The following is a 19,176-nucleotide window of genomic DNA, read 5'->3' on the forward strand; positions in this document are numbered from 1 at the left end:
TTGAAGATATGGTTCTATGTAAAGCGCAAATAACAGGGGGGAGCAAGGGCACCCTTGCCTAGTCCCCCCTGTTATTGATAATGTGGTAGAGGTATCAGAGGCTATTCGAATTACGGCTTTGGGTTCATTATATAGAGCATTCATAGCCGTTATAAATTCCACAGGAAAACATTTCCAAGCCAGAACATGCCAGAGGAACCCCCAGTCGACCCTATCAAACGCCTTCTCGGCGTCCAGTAGGGCCACTCCGACTGGGGATCCCGAGGCCTGCGCCCAATCCAAAAGAGCAATAATTCTTCTCACATGATCGGTTGTATCTCTCTTTTTTATAAAGCCATGTTGAATTTTAGCTACTAAATTAGGCATCATATCGTTTAACCTGTTTGCTAAAATCTTAGATAAGATCTTACTGTCGGAGGTTATTAAGGAAATTGGTCTGTATGACCCAAGATCCATAGAATCTTTTCCTTTTTTTTTAAATACAACTATAGTAGCTAGTGACCATGAGGAAGGGGACCGGCCAAGGAATGCTTCTTGAAAGATTTTCAACAACTCTAATTTCATACATTGCGAAACATTCGATAAAATTCCAGGGGGATATTATCCGGACCGACTGCTTTGCCTGGAGCTAAACCAAGAATAGCCCCTTCTATCTCCTCCCAAGTAATTGGGGCAGATAGTATTGCTCGTTGATCTTCAGTGAGGGAAAAAGAACGATCTAAATTCAAAAGATAGCTAGACGTATCGCTCCTTACACTAGTACCATCATTTGATTGATTATACAATGATTGATAGAAATCCTGGAATGCCTTCAATACACCAGAACTAGATTCTTGACTTACACCATCTTGATCAGTAATCTTAATTATTTCAGTGATGGCTGCTTTCTGCCTCAATCTCTGCGCTAATATTCTGCCCGTTTGCTCACTTAGTTCATAGCATTCTTTTTTAAATAATTTGTACTTCGCTGCTACCTGCTCAGCTAAAAAAGAATAGACGGCTGACCGCTCAGAAGCCAGAACTTTTTGAGCTTCCTGTACACCAAAACCCAGTCTGATACAAGAGGCTAGTTTTAGTTCTGCCTGAATTATTTGATCATGGGCGGCCTTAAATTCAGTTTGTTTTTTTTAAAAACGATATTTCGAAAAACTCAAGGTCTCTCCTCTAATAGTCGCTTTAAAAGTGTCCCAAACTATCTGAGTCGAAGCCGTATTATTATTATTCGAAAAGAATTCCTTTATAATCATAGCCATATGAGCTAAATAGTCCTGGTCTAGCAGTAAATTTCTTTGAAATGACCATGGCCTTTTTTGAGGATGCTCCTGAGGGAAAAATAATAATTCTAACACAATAGGGTTATGATCGGAAATGATTTGTGGTAGAACATCCATACTTATATTTTCAGTAAACTTTGCAGAAATAAAAAAATAATCTAAACGAGCAAATTTTTGATGTGGAGCTGAAAAATAAGTGAAGCCTGGCTCAATAGGTCTAATCTTATTCCACACATCTATCAATCCGTTCCCTAAGATTAATTCCCTAAGAGCTCTAAAAGTTTGGATTTTACGACCTTTATAATTCCAAGTATTCCTAATATTACAATTAGCATCAATATTAATGTTAAAATCTCCACAGAGAATTAAAGGATAATTCCAATCAGCTAACTCGGAATTGATTAGATTAAATACTTCCTTATCATCTAAGTTTGGACCATATATAGAACAGACAGTAAATTTAGTCCCTTCAATAATAATCTCTGCAATTCCCCATCTCCCCCATTTATCACCTGAAGTTCTAACACATTTACCAATCCTTTGTTTTATAAGAATAGCAACTCCTCTTGTGGCTCCCATTTGTTTAGAACAAGTTAAAAGCTCGAAACCCAGATTTTTCAGCAAACTCCTCTTAGACCATGGAACATGTGTCTCCTGTAGACACAGAATATCAAATTGCAAAGATTGAATCAAATGCTGCAAGATCCCTAATTTTTTAAAGTCATTCAAACCATTGATATTTAATGAACACATTTTATTTTTTCTCCCCATTTTAGAATTGTAAAAAACACAATAAACAATACATTTTTAATTGATTCTTGATACTCTTATGACTCTTATAATTTATATAAGTCCATCTAATCTGTCTAATAAAGCCCGGATCAGCTATTGTTGCTGTATTACACCCCACCCCCCTCCACCACAACCTCCCACCCCTGGTCCAAGACCAGCAACCCACCCCCCTCCCCCACATATGAGGCTCAGGAACTCTCAGTTCCTGTAAAGTATGGAGTACCGCGTCCCTTCGGCTCCGCACACCACAAGAGAAACAAAAATGAAGGTAGACAAAACAAAAAACAATTAGAATCCAATATAACCCTAATGACTCAGAGATTAAATTTAATATAATTTAGTGACATTATTAGCTAAGTAGAGACATAATATTCTGCCTAGTGAAAATTTTAATTTTATAATGTATGTAAAAACTCCTTAGCCTTAATCTCTGATAGAAAAAATTTTGTTTGCCCTTTCCACAAGATTTTTAGTTTGGCTGGATTCTGGAGGTAAACGGTGGCCCCCTTCTCCTGAAAATCAGATATTAATTGTCGAAGATGCCACCGCTGGGCCACTGTTGCCTGACAGAACCGGCCGCACAAAAAATGTGCATCCTTTAGCAGTTACTCTTTTCTCAGGTCTGGCTAAGGTTGAGATTTCCTCTCTAGCGAGGAAGTTGTTAAAGCTGACAAGGATTGCCCGGGGATAATCTATCTCACCCTGACGAGGTTTCTTGATTGAAAAGGGGAAACGATGCGCTCTTTGGACTTCTTTTGCCCAGTCCCATGATTTTAAATCAGGAAAAGCCTCATTTAAAAGTCCAATAATGAATTGTCTAGCATCAGTCCCTTCCTGCTTTTCAGGTATTCCAAGAAATCGTAGGTTGTTTCTACGAGCCTGATTTTCTAGACCCGTTAACTTGTTAGTACAGGTGGCTTGAGTGCGAAGAATTTCAGATTTACTCTCTGCCCGATGTGCCATCATGGTATTATGGATGGTTGTTAACGTAATTTTGGTGGGATCTTCAACCGGATTATTTCCATCTTCAAAAGTCTCTACAGCTTCAGACCTAATTTCTGCCTCCAAATTATTTTCTAAAAAAGTATCAGGCCGAATTGCGTGATCAAACGCAATATTCTCAGTGCCTGCTACAATAGGTCTAGTAAGAGTACGGTTAGAAGACCCTCTCTTTTTACGTCTCTTGACTGTGGCAACACTTGCGACACTTGCATTAGGTGAAGTTAAAATGGTTCTTATGTCCCCATCATCTTCGTCCTCTCCTAAGAAGCTACTCTCTGCAGTGTAGTCCGCCCAGTCTTTGCTACGATTTAGACTATCATCGGACGTGTGATCGGACAATGAGTAGAAATTTTCACCACCCTCTTGAAGAATTAACGCCTTTTCCGAAAGTTTAGAGACAATATTCAAGGGAGTCTCAACAGGCCCTGCAGCATGTAATACATCGATTTGGACTCTATCTCCCATACTCCCTTGCAAACCACAAGCCTGTGAGTCTGAGTCCAAAGTTCCTTCTGTTGTATCTATTGTCCCCTCTGTTATAGCAACAGTAACACTGACTACAGGCTCGGATATATCCACCGCAGATGTTGCAGAGATTAAAGATACAGTGTCTCTGTGTTTTGATGTTTTTTTTCCGAAAAAAACGTGAAGCGGAAGAGTGCCTTTTTTAAAGTTACGTTGAGGCAGAGGACTTTGTTCAAACAAATCAGCACCCATAGCGTTCCGCGCTTTATCAATAGTCTCGATTTCTGGTGAAAGTAAAGATTCACTTACAGTATTTTTCGCCCGGGCCACCTTTCCCTCAGCTGACTTTCCCTCGGCTGGCTGTTTTGTCTTAACACTCCGGGTCTGGACCTTCGTTTGAGCCTTCTGCGGCATCTTCTTGCTTCTCCAAGAGCCGCCGCTCCCACGTACTACTAAACAGTGAAATCCTGTAAGAAACCCAGAGAAACGCCAGAGCGGGAAACACTTTCGGGTTCGGAAAAGATTAAGCAGCATCCGTTGGTAAATTCGAGATTACGCCGCTAAAGAGGCGACGTCCGAACTAAGCAAAACTTTCGAAAACTTACACGCCCACGGCCAGGTCCTGGATCCCGGGTCCTAGACTCAAGCCTGCTCCGGGCCTGCAGAGTCCAGTATACGGCAACTGCACGGGTTACGATACATTTCTCTCTCTCTGCATATTTTGATTTTCTCTCCCCCTCCAGTTACCGTCGAATCGAGCCAGAATAATAACGGGCTGATTTTAAGAACAAGTATAATGATTAAACGGTGATTCAGTCCGCATCCGCCACACTTTTCTCTCAGGAGCGCGGAGCCGAGTTGAAGAGCTGCTCACACAGCCCACGCCACGGTCGCCATCTTGCCTCAAAGTTTACAATAAGCAATAATCGCGCCTCGGTTAGACCTCATTGGCTACGATACTGCCACTGCGCAAAACTATCAAAGTTTAAATCAAAAACTAATTTAAATAATTATGCATAATTTACATGATCAAGGTCTGCTGACAGACTGAAACGCGTTGGGCTGCTGAGCTTGTCGATTGGAATACTGTTGCCTTGAAATAAAGGAAATTATTTGCAATTGGTATCCGTGAGTGCGAGTGGATCTTTTTCTATATGAAAAAAACCTGGATTCATAAAATAACTGCTGGGCTCTCTACCGTTTCCACTGTTCGCACCGTCACAGAGTGCCAATTAGTGCCAGCACACAGATCCGGAGTGTGGGGATATTTATATATGTGTAGATAGATAGATAGATAGATTTTCCGAAATATTCATTCATGGTAAAATTTAAAAACACTGCTAGAAATTTAAAAACTGAGCTATGGTTCTGTCTGAAACATCAAAACCCACTGATATTCGCCAGTTATGATTAGCAACTCTTTCTCTGCACACCATAAGCCACACCAACAGCTATGCGCAAAACACCAATTTGCCAACAGCAAAGAAACAAGCAAAAAGCTGTTAAGAGAACAACATTGCGGACGCCGTGAGTTATGGTGTGCTGGCAGCACCTTTGACCATGCGCAGTGGGGGTAGGCTAGGCCTTGTGTCTTGCTGGCCAACCTCCAGAGCAGGGGTTGGTGGCAAGCAGACAACTCCTACTCTTGGAGTTGACAGGAGGGCCTGTTACCGGGCCCTGTACCCAATACACTGAGGGTGGGAAACCCCCGCTGTTCACCCAACCCACAGCAGTGAACAGGCATCCACCACGTAGTTTCCAACCCGTGCTGTACACGAGCAATGGCAATGTGCAGTAAGGAATGGCCAAGTCCTGCGCCGAACTCACCGCAGACAGCCAACCCTTTTTTTGACAAAAAAAATGGGAAAATCTTTTTTCCTTTTTTTTGCTATGTTTTTACTGAAAAATTGCTTTTTCTCGCCAACTATTCAGAAAATTGCAGCAAAATTGTGATTTTCAATAAAATTCCGATTTTAGCTCCAAGAACCCTTTTTGGGTGACTTTTTCCGAGCCTCTCAGAGGCATACCCCTCTCCTGGGGTCTGAGACCTTTAAAGGTGCACCGCTAGCAATGGCTGGGGAAATGTTTTTTTCCCACTTAGGAAAATCGTGATTTTCTCTAAAGTCGCGATTTTCAAGATGGCTGAAAAATAATAAATCCCTTTAATCAGTCAATCACATTTGAGAAAAAAGTTAAATGTGATTGAAAATATTCTTGCTTTTCTGGTTAATGAACGGCAGAGATATACACGAGTTTTAACCCTTTCTAGCCTACCTGACCCATTTCTGAAAGGCTTGTATCACAAAAACTACTGACTGGATTTACACCAAGTCACTGAACGCGCACTTTGAGCAACATTCTGCTTCCATGCCTATTTAGGTGTAAAATCTGTTCTGCATTTTATTTTCCACAAGTAAAATTTCCTGTGAGAGCTAACATGAGAAAACACAAACTCCTATTAACTTTATTCTCCCTGCATGGATCTTCCCCAAAATTGGCATGTCTGACATTACCTATGTCAATCGATTTCGAATTACAGTGCAGATCTGTTCACAAGTCAAAAGGTATTGGCAAATCAAAAAATACATTTTCAATGGAAAGTGTGACGGAAACATAACTACACAGTAGCAACTGCCACTGCGTAATATATTAAAAAGCACATATCATCAAAGGTGTGAATTAAAGGTTCTCTGGATATAATAACTGCTGATGTACAGGTACTTCAAATTAATCAATTAATCAATCAATTTAATGACTCCTGATGTAAAGACATACAAAGTAAAGACTGCCACTAACTGGTAGCTACTACACTCCCCAATTATACATACACTATCAGTTTTCAGAGAGCTGCTGTTGTGCATGTGTGCTCGTTCCATATCAATGAGGCACATACTTGTCCAATATCCTCAGTGCTAAATCAGAACACAAGTTTTATCTCATTTCTAAAATGCCACACTGGTACACTGAAGTGTTCAGATCCCGCACTACCGCAGTACTGTATCAATTTGCTAGTTTCCATTAGTGTGCCATACAGTTGGATTTGTGCTGCTGACTGTGTGTTTGAGTTGGCTCCTGCTTGCTTCTACTGTATTGAATCACTTTGCCCAGTTCAGACAATAAAAAGGGCCACCTTGTACGCTCGTGTGCTCACAGTATGTGGTGGTTCAGTATTAATGTGGTATTGGCACAGGGTGAACCTAACCAAAAAGCAGTGGAGTGCTGCTCTGGGCCAAAGGCGGAGACAGGGTCAACCTGAGATTAGAAAGGTGGGTGGACTGTTGTTGCATTATGATGTAAGGCTCTTTAAAGAGGCAGCGTTGTAAAGTACTGGAAAGAAGTTGGAGGAAAGATTCCTCAGCTAATAAGAAGTTGGAATATAGGGCGGCTATCGGCGTTTATAAGGTAGAAATAAAAAAAGCCCAGGACTCCTATTACGAGGAAAAAATCTTGCTAGCAGCCAACTCCCCTAGAGAAACCTTCCTCATTATAAAAAAAACTGCTTAAAGCCCCCCCTCCTCCTGTTGCACCAGACACCTGGGGTCAGCGCTGCAATGAACAGGCAGAGTACTTCTCCGCTAAGGTACAGAATATTCTTAAATGCCTTCCACAGACTGACGGTGAGCGCGATTCTACTAGTATGCTCACGGATCTGGGTCCGCAGGTAATTAAACATTCATTGGAGGATTTTCCACCTCTTCTCCAGGAATCAGTTCTCACTTTGTTGTCAGTGGTTAAAAGTGGGTCACCTAGGGACCCGGCACCACCAAAGATCCTGAAACTGGTAGCACCCATAATTGCCCCTACTATCACGTCCCTGATTAACGCCTCACTTTCTACTGGAATAGTCCCCACCAATTGGAAAAGGGTTATGGTGAAAACGCTACTAAAGAAACCCAACCTGGGTCCTGCAGATCTGCCCAATTATCGCCCCATTTCCCTTCTTCCAGGGATCAGCAAAATCACGCAAAAATACATCAACCAGATCTTGTCTGGCTTTCTAGAATCACACGACTTGCTCCATCCCTCCCAAACAGGATTCTGCCCGCGACAGAGCACTGAAACTGCTCTGTTAGCTGTGGTGGAAGAATGCAGAAAGATTCTAGATTCAGGTGGGTCTTCAGCCATCATACTTCTCGGCTTAAGCGCGGCCTTTGACACGGTGAATCACCCTATTTTGGTTCACCGTCTCAGGAGTACTGGAGTAACTGGTACCGCGCTTCAATGGCTGCGTTCCTTTCTGGAGGGGAGATTCTTTCAAGTATTCGAGGAGGACAAGGTTTAAAAGCCCTTCCCCTTACAGCGTGGAGTCCCCTAGGGCTCATCGTTGAGCCCGACTCTTTTCAACATTTATATGGCCCCGTTGGCGGACATTGTAGCCCCATTTGGGATCCACATGGTGACGTACGCTGATGACACCCAACTGGTCGTAGCATTGAATCATGCAGATCAGAGGTTTAAAGGACTACACCTATGTCTTGAAGAAGTTTCTAAGTGGATGGGTATGTCACACCTTAAGCTCAACGGTGAAAAAACTGAATTTATGGTCCTGGGCAACCCTCTAAATTTTAAATCCAGCACTATGTGGCCAGCCTGTATGGGCCTGGCACCGTCCTAAAGATCCAAATAAAGAGCTTGGGCATCTGGTTAGATCAGAACTTAAACTTTAAGGAGCAGGCCAGAATGACTGGGCCTCTTGCTACGACCTGCTCAGAATGGCCCGCAAAGTGCTTCCCCCCCTTCCCTTTCAAGCTAAAAAAGTATTAGTCCAATCGCTCATACTGTCCAGGATAGACCATGGCAACGCTTTATATGTGGGTGCTGTAGTCTCGAAACTTCAGACGATACAAAATTGTGCAGCCAGACTGCTGATGGGAGTTTCCAATCGTCATTCAGCAAAACCTGCTCTTCACTCCCTTCATTGGCTCCCGGTGCAAGAAAGAATCAGTTTCAAGGCCCTTTGCATTGTCCACAAATCCCTGCAAGGGATTGGGCCACCAATAAATTCAGCCATGATTTGCCCACACAAGGCCAAGAGGAAACTGCGATCGGATGAGTTCTATCTAGTTGAGTTCCCTAGGATCAAGAAAGCCAGAAGTGGAGGTCGGCTGTTCTTGTATAACGCTGCCAAACTCTGGAACTCTCTGCCGTTGTTCCTTCGCAAGGAATCAAATCCGGGTAGCCATGCGCTATACAAATGCCTCTTTCATTTCATTTCATTTCAGCCATGGAGTGGTGGTGGTGGTAGGTGCTGCAACTGCACTCAGCAACTCTCTTAGTACCAAAACCGATGGATCTGACATTCATATTTCAAGAACTGTTGACTTGGTGGTGTGTTGAGTCGTCTCCTGCATTGTCCAAAACTGCTCAGACAAACTCAGCTGTAGACTTATCTGGGCCTTCCTTCCACAGCAGTGATAGCCGATGGAGTTATGAATGGTGCTGAACAATCCAAATGGCTAGAATACCCTAGCACCTGTTCCAGCAAGGGAGCACCCCCTCGGTGCAGATGACCGGCCCCGGAAGCCCCAAGTTTCAAAGACATAAACACAGATTGTGGTAGCCCTCTAGTAAAGCAGCACTGAACGTTTGCAGCTTCCAGGGCCAATGCTTTGCACCAGGGGTTTCTCTCGAACTAGGTTTGTGCTGAACATGTTCCAGAAGATGCAATAGATACAATGCAGTCATTGCCACTGAGAAAGCATCTGTGGCACAAAGATGGTAACACCTCCCAGCATGATAACCAAGCACTGTACTCTCCACTGCACAGGGGGCGCCCGGTGCAACTGCTACCGCTTCATCTCTTGGGTGACAGGCTGCAGCCACACAACCATCAGCAGAGTAAGCCAACAGATGAAGAGGACGGGTGGACTCAGGGAGCCGCTACCGCACAAACTGAAGCAGCGGACAAAGGTAAGTCACAAACTGCCTGGAAATATAGAAAAGATAACTGATGTCACTGTGTGTGGTTCTTAAGTAGCAGCTGGCACTTAGAGGAGATCTCATCCCTGCAGGGATAGCATTACATACAGAGGTTAGGTTCACCGAACTCCCAGCAGGAAGGGGGAAGTGGACCCTGTCTGGGGGTGTTTGGTGTCACTTCAATATGAAATAAACAAAAAGGGGAACAAGGATTGGTGGGAGAGCTCTGTTCAGGGGCTGGGCTTCTGATACCAATATGAAGTGAAGGAGACGGACATATAATTGTAGATTCCTTTATTAACTGAGGAGCATCAATCAGATACAACGTCCCTCTTCAATTCCAGCAACGATTCTGGTCAACCATGCAGTGGAACCAGAATCCCATACAAACCCAAACATTCTGTGCCACACGAGGATGCAAGGTAACTAGTTACCAAGCAACACAACACTTCCCCCTCCTTATATAAAACACAATTAAATTATATACAAGGGAATTACAAAAATAAAGGGTAAGGAACAAGGGTAAGGACCTAATAATAACAAAGAATATGGAACACACAATTATTACCATAACTCAACCTCACTCATTGTTAACCACATAATCCCTAAGCCACACAGGACCCTTCTTTAAACGTGGAGCCCTCTGGTTAACAACAGGAAGACCAGCAGACGGAATGTTCTCACCAGAAGTTGGAATATTCTCACCAGAGTTAGGACCAGCCAACTTTGGAACCTCCAAGACCACCCCATCCCCTCCTGAACCACAACAGGCTGCTGCATATTATAGCCCTCAGCCAAATCAGAGGAAGGAACTGTTACATTATTAAAATCATCTTCCAACCAATCTGAATTGTAAGGGCCCTCACTGAGTCTCTTACTAGACTGACCGAGGTGATCCATAGCAACCCTTTTCAAATTCCAAACCTCACCATTTTTAAGTCTCACGGCATTGTGAAGCACTTCTACCACTTCCTCAGCATCAAAGAAAGCGCTTTCACCTTTGCACACAAATCCAGGTTTTTTAACTCTAACCCAGTCACCCACTTCAACCACCACTGGTTTGGTGGAGTGTTTAACATTGTAGTATTCACTGTTTTTTTTATGAACACGCTGCATCCTATTCCATACCTCATCTTTCGACCAGATAACTGGACCCGAAGAAAATAACCAACTAGGGTTAAACTTAGAGCGGGGTTTACGTCCACGCATAATACTAAACGGAGGTAACCCAGTAACTTCGGTAGCAGTCACTCTGTAAGCCCAGACAGTCTTACCCACCTGTGGAATCCAATCTTGTGCCTTACCAGAAGCAATTTGAATTATCCCTTTTAACACACGATTAAATCTTTCCACCATGCCGTTCCCGCTAGGATTATACAAAGAAGTAGTCCTGTGATTCACGCCCAGTTTTGCAAAGTACTCCTTAGCCATATTTGACACAAATTGTACTCCATTGTCACTAATTAAAGATGCTGGAATACCCTCCGAGGAGAAAACCTCATCCAAAAATTCAAGAACTGCCGCATTATCAGTCTTAGCCACAATCTTTACAACTGGCCAGCGCAAAAAAAGATCCAAAAGCACAAAAATATACTTCTGAGACTCACCACACTGATCTTTAATGGGTCCCAAAAGATCAATAGCAGCCGTATCCCACGGTTCCTTTGCAACGATAATATCAGACATAGGAGGTCTAAGGGTCTTTAAAGACTTGTCAGAATTACCACATGTCGTACAATTCCTAACCACTCTTTCCGTCTCAATCTCCAAGCCAGGCCACCAGAACAATTTTTTAATCACAGCCTTGGTTCTGGTAATACCCGAATGACCTTCATGACACAGTTCCACAATAGAAGAACGAAGGCTCACAGGTGGAATAACCCTTTCACCTCTTAACAAAAAACCGTCACAAAAAGAGAGTTCTGATCTGACTTCCCAAAAAGGCTTCACCATGTCGGGTATATTATCCTTACGAGGCCAACCATTCAAAGTAAATGACACAACTTTAGATAATGTCTCATCCCCACGGAATTCAGATTCCCATTCATCTCTGTTGATAGCAGAGCGGCCCTGACTGTGAATCAACGCAACTTGAAAATCATTCCATTCCTCATCTTCACATTTTTCCAGTATGACCGGCATTCTAGACAAAAAATCAGCTACCAGATTATGTCTGCCAGGGGTATAAACCATTCTATACGTAAAATTTTGCATCCGCATTGAAATTCTAGACAGTCTAGACGAGACATTAGATGAACCTTCCGAGGACAAAATTTTTACCAAAGGTTTGTGGTCAGATCTTAGAGTGCATACTTTCCCCAAATTAATGATTTAAAATGGTCAAGACCCCACGCACATGCCAATGCCTCCTTCTCAATTATCGGTACTTCTCCTCACATGGGGAAAGAGACCTAGACGCAAACGCGATGATGTTTTCTTTGCCGTTACCCGCGTACTGAGATAAAACTGCCCCCAATCCCTTATTACTTGCGTCGGTAGTTACAAAACTTTCTGCAGCAGGATCAAAGCTACTGAGGCAGGCCGCATTTGCAATTGCGGTCTTGATAGTCTTAAAATCCCTATCACATTCAGTAGACCAAACGAAATTCACATTTTTCTTCAGAAGTTGCCGAATATTGAAACACTTGTCAGCGAAATTAGGAACATATTTAGCACAAAACTCAGCCATGCCTAAAAAGGATCTATCATCATCCTTACTGCAAGGAGTTGGTGCCTCTTCAATAGCTGACACCAAAGACGCCTTTGGTCTAACACCATTACAATCAATGACGTGTCCCAAATAAGTTACGCTTTCACAAGCGAATTTACACTTAGCGAACTCAATAGTAAGGCCTTTACCCTCCAGGATTCTCAAAACCTTACTAAGCCTAGCATCATGTTCTTCCTTGGTTCCCCCATAAATTAGGATGTCATCCTGGAAAAAGGTTACACCCGCCTCCTTTTTAAATAAGTGGAACATCAGCCGTTGGAATACCGCACCCGCTGACGCAAGGCCAAAGGGCATGCGGGTAAACTGAAAACACCCAAAGGGGGTTATGAACGACGTGAGGTGTTTGGAATCATGAGACAAAGAAATTTGGTGATAAGCAGAAGATAGGTCAACCGTGGAAAACCACTTCGCACCCTTAAGGCAACTTACCATCTCATTAATCTTTGGTAATGGAAACCTATCAATAACAATATTGTTGTTGAGATGGCGAAGGTCGACACAGAGTCGAATTTTTCCATTGGAACGTTTAGCAATCACAACTGGAGAAATTCACTCTGATGCCTCTATTGGTTCTATCACCTTCGCTGCCACTAGTTTCTCTAACTCCTTGGCTACCTCCTCCTTAACCAGTATAGGAAAGTTGCGACAACGGTGCACCTTGGGGACAGCGTTTTCTTTAAGGCGAATAAGATGTTCAAACCACGTAAATTTCCCAGTTTCCCACTAAAAACAGATGGAAATTGTTTTATCATTCTCTCACCCAACGAAGAACCCTCATCAAGAATCAACACTTGTTCCTTGCTGTTAGGGTCGAGAATAATATGCAAAAGTTTCTGATCCAACCATCCCAAAACAGGAGGTCCATTCTTAGCAATGTACAATTTAGCCCGACAACGTCTGTTTTTAAACTAAAAAACAAACCACCTGAAACCCACAAGGTCAATGTTCTCACCACCATACCCCTCAGGGTGGATATCAGGTTCGAACAGTTGTTCACCCACCTTACTAATAAATTTACTTTTCCACAACTTTTCCTCAATTATGGTGTAAGGTGACCCTGAGTCAGCTATAATATCAATATTCACACCCCCAATCAACATATTGCAAATCGGTTTGTTGGTACATACAATATCGTTAATGTTTAGCATCCAATTACTTCTAAAATTGTTAGACAAATCCTCGTTCAAAATCATATCCACAGGATCAGGATTTGATTCATCCACACTCTCACAGTTTGTATCCGTGACGCATTTAACTTTGTAATTTCTTCTTTTACATACCTTCGCAAAATGGACAACCAAACCACAATTAGTACATTTCTGCTTCATAGCAGGACAATTCTTACTATGAGCAAGGTGGTGTAAGCTTCCGCACCTATAGCATTTAGCACGCTCCTTAAATGGAGGTCTGTCTTTAAACTTGTGAGGAATTCTATTGAACTCATTTGGAAAACTAGGTTTACTAACTAGCGCAACATTTTGAGTATCATTCTTTAAGGCGACAGCACATCGGCCAGAAATCTCCGCTTTCCTCACAATAGCCAATATATCATCGAGTGGGGCATCGCCGTTCACCCATGACCTATCTTGAATTGCAGGGTTGGAGGTATGCATAACAACCTGATCTCTAATTAGATCGTCGTGCAAAATCCCAAATTTACAATCAAGAGCCAGCCTTTTTAAATCAGACACATAGTTATCAATAATTTCAGATTTTGACTGTTCCCTCTGAAAAAATTGATATTTAGTAACACCAATACATACTTTAGGTTTAAAATAATTATCTAGCTGCAATAATGCGATTTCGAAAACATTAAAATCTCCAGAAGTAATGCTACCAGTCAATTGGTGGAATGTCGTAAGTCCCATAGCACCCAGAGCATGTAATAATAATCTTTTCTTCTGTTCCGCTGCCATTTTTTTTGCTTCATCGACAGCTTCGATGTAATTTACGAAATACGCTTTCCACTCAGACCACTTGAGGGAAGGTTCATTTCCAGTTGCCCAGAACGCTTGAGGCAAAGAAATACTCAAGTTAGCATTGTTTGTCTGAGCTGAAACAGTGCCCTCTGTGGTGTTGACGACTATTTACCAGCTAGAAGGCTTAGGAAAATCCCGTTTATAATCCCAAGGCAGATACACAGAACCAATTTCCAGAAAATTGTAAACCCACAATTCCAGTATATAACAGTTATTTAGAATACCTCACCAGGATGCTGTTCCTGCTTGTAAGTATGTGAGGAAAGACACTAATTACGATGGCTCAGCGCGAAGATTGATCCGGTCGCTCCTCGGTAACTAGGTAACTAGGCAACAAGCCTACAACAAGATGGCTGCCAAGGAGGTCACGCAGCGTGATGACGATACTCCGCCGTACGTGACATGCGCGAAGACGTTACTTCACTTGTTTTGACGCACGACACAGGGATTCCATGAACAGCAGGGGAACGTCCGTGGGGAACGCCACTCCGAACACTACGCAGCCGAAGATCCAAGATCGCGATGGTTCCAGGACACTTCAAAAAATGCGATCTCTCCACGGCAGGTAATCTTTAATCCTTTTCCAACGCAATAACCGCAACGAAAACTTGAAGCGATATGATAGCAAGACGAAGTATCACTTGACTCGATTCATCTCCCACGGAGCTTTACATCGTCATCTACAGTTGCATCAACACAAAAGTTCAGCTTCCATAAAATGAATAAATCCCATGGCCAGGGAAGGTCCAACGTGGGTTCGATGCTCCTCAGCTCCTCAGTCGCCAATTGAAGTGAAGGAGACGGACTGTAACGGGCTGTCAATAAGGGACGCTATACGAGCTCGTGGAAGTTTAGGTTTTATTGGAATTATCTTCCTCTTTGTCTGCTTGTGAGTCTGTCCCTCGCAAAAGCAGCAGGATCCGTGATGCTTAGGAACCCGTAGGGTCTTCGGGTCCTTCTACTTCTCAGGTTCGGTCTTCCTCACCGGTCTTGCTGTAGGGTTCCGGTTACTCGCCCTAAAACAAAGGAAGACAAGGGACTATATTAGTTTCAACAAGAGAGGATTCGCGGTCCTACCACCAGGGCCCGGGAGTGAGGAGTCACCGTCAGTGTGCACAACTCCTAAAAAATGATAGGCGAGTGGTTCTACAGGTGAAGGGGGAAGGGTATAAACTAAAAAGGGAGAAACTTCCACACGGGTCGGGATTGTTAACGCGGGTGTTCCCGCCGTCCTACCCACCCCGCTACCCGGTCCCGTACCTGTCCAAGCCACGCTCCTCCCCTGGGAACGTGGCAGGGCGCTGCACCGGATCCTAAGCCTCCTGGCTTCAATGCTCGTGGGCTCCTCTTCTCTCCGGTCTTTCTCTTTCGGGCTCCTTCCTCCTCCTCGTCTCCGTCTCCACTCCGTTCGCTCACTTCTCCGCTCCGGGGATCGCCGTCCTCCCACTTCCTGGTTCCTCCCTCTTTTGATGCTCCGAGTCACGTGACGTCCTCTAGGGGCGGGGTGTGTCCTCCGAGGTCTTCCCAGTTAAAGGGCACCGTACCTGCTACGGTCCCTGGAAAGTGTACATCCGTTTCGACTGCCCATTCGTCCTGTTGAAAGGGGATAATATCATGATCACTCGATACCGGGGTCCACCAGTCCTTACTTCCTTTCACCCCCTGATCCGCCGGAGACGTCCTGTCACATACCACCCCCCCTGGCTGCTCCCGCTCGGGGAGAGGAGCGGACCTAGAGAGAAAGTCCGCATTACAGTTATCCCGTCCCCTGCGATGTAGAACAGAGAATGTGAAGGGCTGCAGGGATAAAAACCATCTGAGAACACGGGGGTTATTGCTCTTGTTCCTATACATCCACTGCAATGGGGCATGGTCCGTGTACAGGATGAATGGCTTCCCCTCTAGGTAATAACGTAGTTTGTCTACTGCCCATTTGACCGCTAAACACTCACGTTCTATTGTGGGATATTTGCCTTCTCTGGGGAACAATTTGCGGCTAATATAAAGGACCGGGTGTTCGAGGCCGTCGTCGTCCATTTGGGAAAGCACTGCCCCAATCCCTGAATCCGATGCGTCAGTGGCAAGTATAAAACTTTTCTGGAAATTGGGGGATATCAGCACAGGGGCCGAAGTGATGGTTTTCTTCAACTCCCTAAAGGCCTGTAGCATCTCGTTAGTGGGGTGCCTGAGGGTATAAGTGGAACAATCTTTTCTTAGGAGGTCCGTCAAGGGGGATGCCAGTTCTGCAAAGGAGGGGATAAAGCGTCTGTAATAGCCTATCAACCCTAAGAAACCCCGGAGCTCCCTTTTAGTTGACGGAAAGGGGGTTGTCGCTATACCGTTAACTTTTTTTTCTTGGGGAGATATAACCCCATCCTCCAGGACATACCCCAGATATTGCACACGGGGAAAGGCGGCTCTTGATTTACGGGCGTTGATATGTAACCCGGCCTGACGGAGGGCGTGGAGGATTGTCTTGAGGTGTTGAAGGTGGTCTTCCCAAGACCGGCTGTACACCACTATGTCATCCAGATAGACCGAGCTAAAGGTGTTATAGGGTAACAACACGTTGTTCATCAGTCGTTGAAAAGTTGCCGGGGCTCCGTGGAGTCCAAAAGGTAGGACTGTGAATTCAAACAATCCTATGTCGGTTGAAAAAGCGTTTTTTTTCTTGTCTTCTTCCCTGAGGGGCACCTGCCAATATCCTTTGGTTAAATCAAAGGTCGTTATGTATGTGGCGTCTCCAATCTTTTCGATTAATTCGTCTACTAGAGGAATCGGGTAGGCGTCGAAGGTCGATATGCTGTTTAAAGCCCGGAAATCCATACAAAATCGGGACGACCCGTCGGGTTTCGGGATCATTACTATGGGGGATGCCCATGGACTGGTGGAGGGTCGTATGACCCCCAGGCGTAGCATGTCTTCCACTTCCTTCCGAATGGCTTCTCTTTTAGCGGCGGGAATTCGATAAGCTTTTTGTCGTACTGTTTTTCCCGGTAATGTTTCGATGGCGTGTTCCGCTAAGTGTGTCTTCCCTGGGGAATCCGAAAAGATGTCTTCGAAAGGACGGAGCACCTTTTGTAGTTGGTCTTTCTGCGTGTCCGGTAGTTCTGTGTTTACCACCAAGTTGCCTACCGTAGATGTCTTCGGGTGGTGTGTCGGAATCAGTAAGTGAGCCTCTTTTGGAGGGGGCCCTAGCCACTTCTTCAGCAGGTTTATGTGATAGTTTTGCGTTTGGTAGGGGGTTACTTGTATCTTATAGGTCGTTTGTCCTATGGTTTCTTTTACCCGGTATGGGCCTTGCCATTCGCTCTTAAACTTACTGGTACTGGATGGCAACAGTACCAGGGCCCACTCACCCACTTGTAAAGTTCGGAGTTTCTTTCCCTGGTCGTAATACCGTTTCTGCTTGGCTTGGCTTCTTTCCATGTTGGAGTATGCCAGTTCTCTTAGTTTACCGATTCTAGACTTGAGCTGGCCGGTGTATTCTAATAAGGTACAATGGTCTTCTCTGTCTTCGCTTACCCATGTGTCCCTAGTCATCTCTAACAGAGATCGTGGCTGCCTCCCATAAAGTAGTTCAAACGCCGAATACCCCGTACTACTTTGTACTTGGGCCCTTAACACATATAAGGCCAGGGTGAGTAGCCTGTCCCACTCCCGTCCATCCGCCGTAAGCATCTTCTTTAGGGTGGTTTTTAACGTGCGGTTGTATCTTTCCACTAGTCCATCCGTCTGTGGATGATATACGGATGTGCGTAACTGACGGATGGCTAGGGTGGCACAGACTTCTTTCATCAGACGGGACGTAAACGGCGTACCTTGGTCCGTCACCACCTCTTTCGGGAACCCCACTCTTGAAAACAGCTCAATCACTTTCTCTGCCACGTTCTTGGTGGTTGGGGCTGTTAGCGGGAATGCCTCTATAAAACGGGTGGCGTAGTCCACGATAACAAGAGCATGTAAATGGCCTTTCTTAGTTCGGGGAAGAGGTCCTATCAGATCCATACCCACCCTCTCAAACGGAACCCCTATTATGGGCATTGGTTGTAGGGGGGCAGCAGTAGGTTTATAGGAGGACTTCTTTTGGCATGTCTCACATGTTTTACAATACATTTCAATATCCTTATATATCCCTGGCCAGTAGAAATATCTCAGCACCCCGCTTGTGGTTTTTTCTTTCCCTGAATGACCAGCCGTGAGATGTGCATGGGAGAAGAATAAGATCTGTTCCCTAAAGGGTTGAGGCACTAGGAGCTGAAGGTCCCCTCCCTTCTTCCCTTCTCGGTACAGCAACTCGTTCTTTATCAGGAAGCGCGGATATGTTTCGTTGGTATTTGTCTGGTTAAAGTGAGCGCTTTCCCAGGCATTAAATAAGGTTCGGTCATTGCTCTGTGCAAAGCGGAAACTTCTATCTATGATCCAAGGATCGGCGGAGACCATACCCGGGGTGGGCGCATCCTGTCCCAGATGTTCTTGCTCCACAGACTTTTTAAACAAATCAAGGAACTCTGGGTTGTCCACCCCCAAGATGATATCCTCTGGTAAGGAGTCTACCACCCCCACCCTTACAGTACATGAGGGGCTGTTTAAGGGAGTTATGGGTACTAGAGCCATGGGGTACGGGCGGACCTCTCCATGTATGCACCTTATGTGTACGAGTGTGTGTGGGAGGTACTGGTGTGGCAGCACTAACATTGTTTTAACCACGGACTGTCGGCACCCTGAATCTAAAAGGGCTTTCACTACCCGGCCATTCATCCCCACACGTACGTAAAATGAGGCACCCACCTCAGCCGAGTACAGGACGCTTCGCGGTAGGTACCCTACGTCCATGGGTTCCTCGGCCCTTTTCCTGGGACACAGTCGGGCGATGTGGCCCCACTCGCCGCACTCAAAGCACTGGGGGCCCCGAGGAAGAGAGACTTCCGAGCGAGGGTTCTTGGGTCGTGGGACTACTGTCGGTTGGGCCACCTTTCTTTCACCCCGGCCCCCTATTGTAAGTCTATTGTTT

General features: G+C 44.7%; 3 protein-coding genes and 1 pseudogene across 7 annotated transcripts in view; 1 reads left to right on the top strand and 3 right to left on the bottom strand.

Moving 5' to 3' along the window:
* The window catches only part of LOC146868700 (uncharacterized), a 133,655-nt gene that overhangs the window by 87,960 nt on the left and 26,519 nt on the right, over window positions 1-19,176 (top strand). For 2 of the 5 annotated variants that reach the window (XM_085613313.1, XM_085613320.1), the window contains exon 11: window positions 9,301-9,443. The exons of the other annotated variants lie outside the window; for them this stretch is intronic. In XM_085613313.1, the coding sequence (XP_085469439.1) occupies window positions 9,301-9,443 (143 nt within the window). The remainder of the gene's footprint in view (window positions 1-9,300; window positions 9,444-19,176) is intronic. 5 annotated transcript variants of the gene reach the window in all.
* Window positions 1-19,176, bottom strand: part of GPSM1 (G protein signaling modulator 1) — a 982,732-nt gene that overhangs the window by 16,881 nt on the left and 946,675 nt on the right. The gene's annotated exons all lie outside the window — the stretch shown is intronic.
* LOC146868702 (uncharacterized) lies at window positions 2,586-4,464 on the bottom strand. The gene is made up of 2 exons (XM_085614230.1): window positions 4,139-4,464; window positions 2,586-4,000 (listed from the first exon to the last, which is right to left on the bottom strand). The coding sequence occupies exon 2, from the start codon at window positions 3,945-3,947 to the stop codon at window positions 2,586-2,588; it is 1,362 nt and encodes a 453-aa protein (XP_085470356.1). The 5' UTR covers window positions 3,948-4,000; window positions 4,139-4,464.
* Window positions 4,437-4,510, bottom strand: LOC146868703 (U4 spliceosomal RNA; annotated as a pseudogene).

The sequence above is a fragment of the Triturus cristatus genome, chromosome 1_2, assembly GCF_964204655.1.
Source record: "Triturus cristatus chromosome 1_2, aTriCri1.1, whole genome shotgun sequence".
NCBI lineage: Eukaryota > Metazoa > Chordata > Amphibia > Caudata > Salamandridae > Triturus > Triturus cristatus.

What these genes read in the sequence shown, in the direction of transcription:
- LOC146868702 (XM_085614230.1), bottom strand. Translation starts at nt 3,947, where the DNA reads ATGCCGCAGAAGGCTCAAACGAAGGTCCAGACCCGGAGTGTTAAGACA.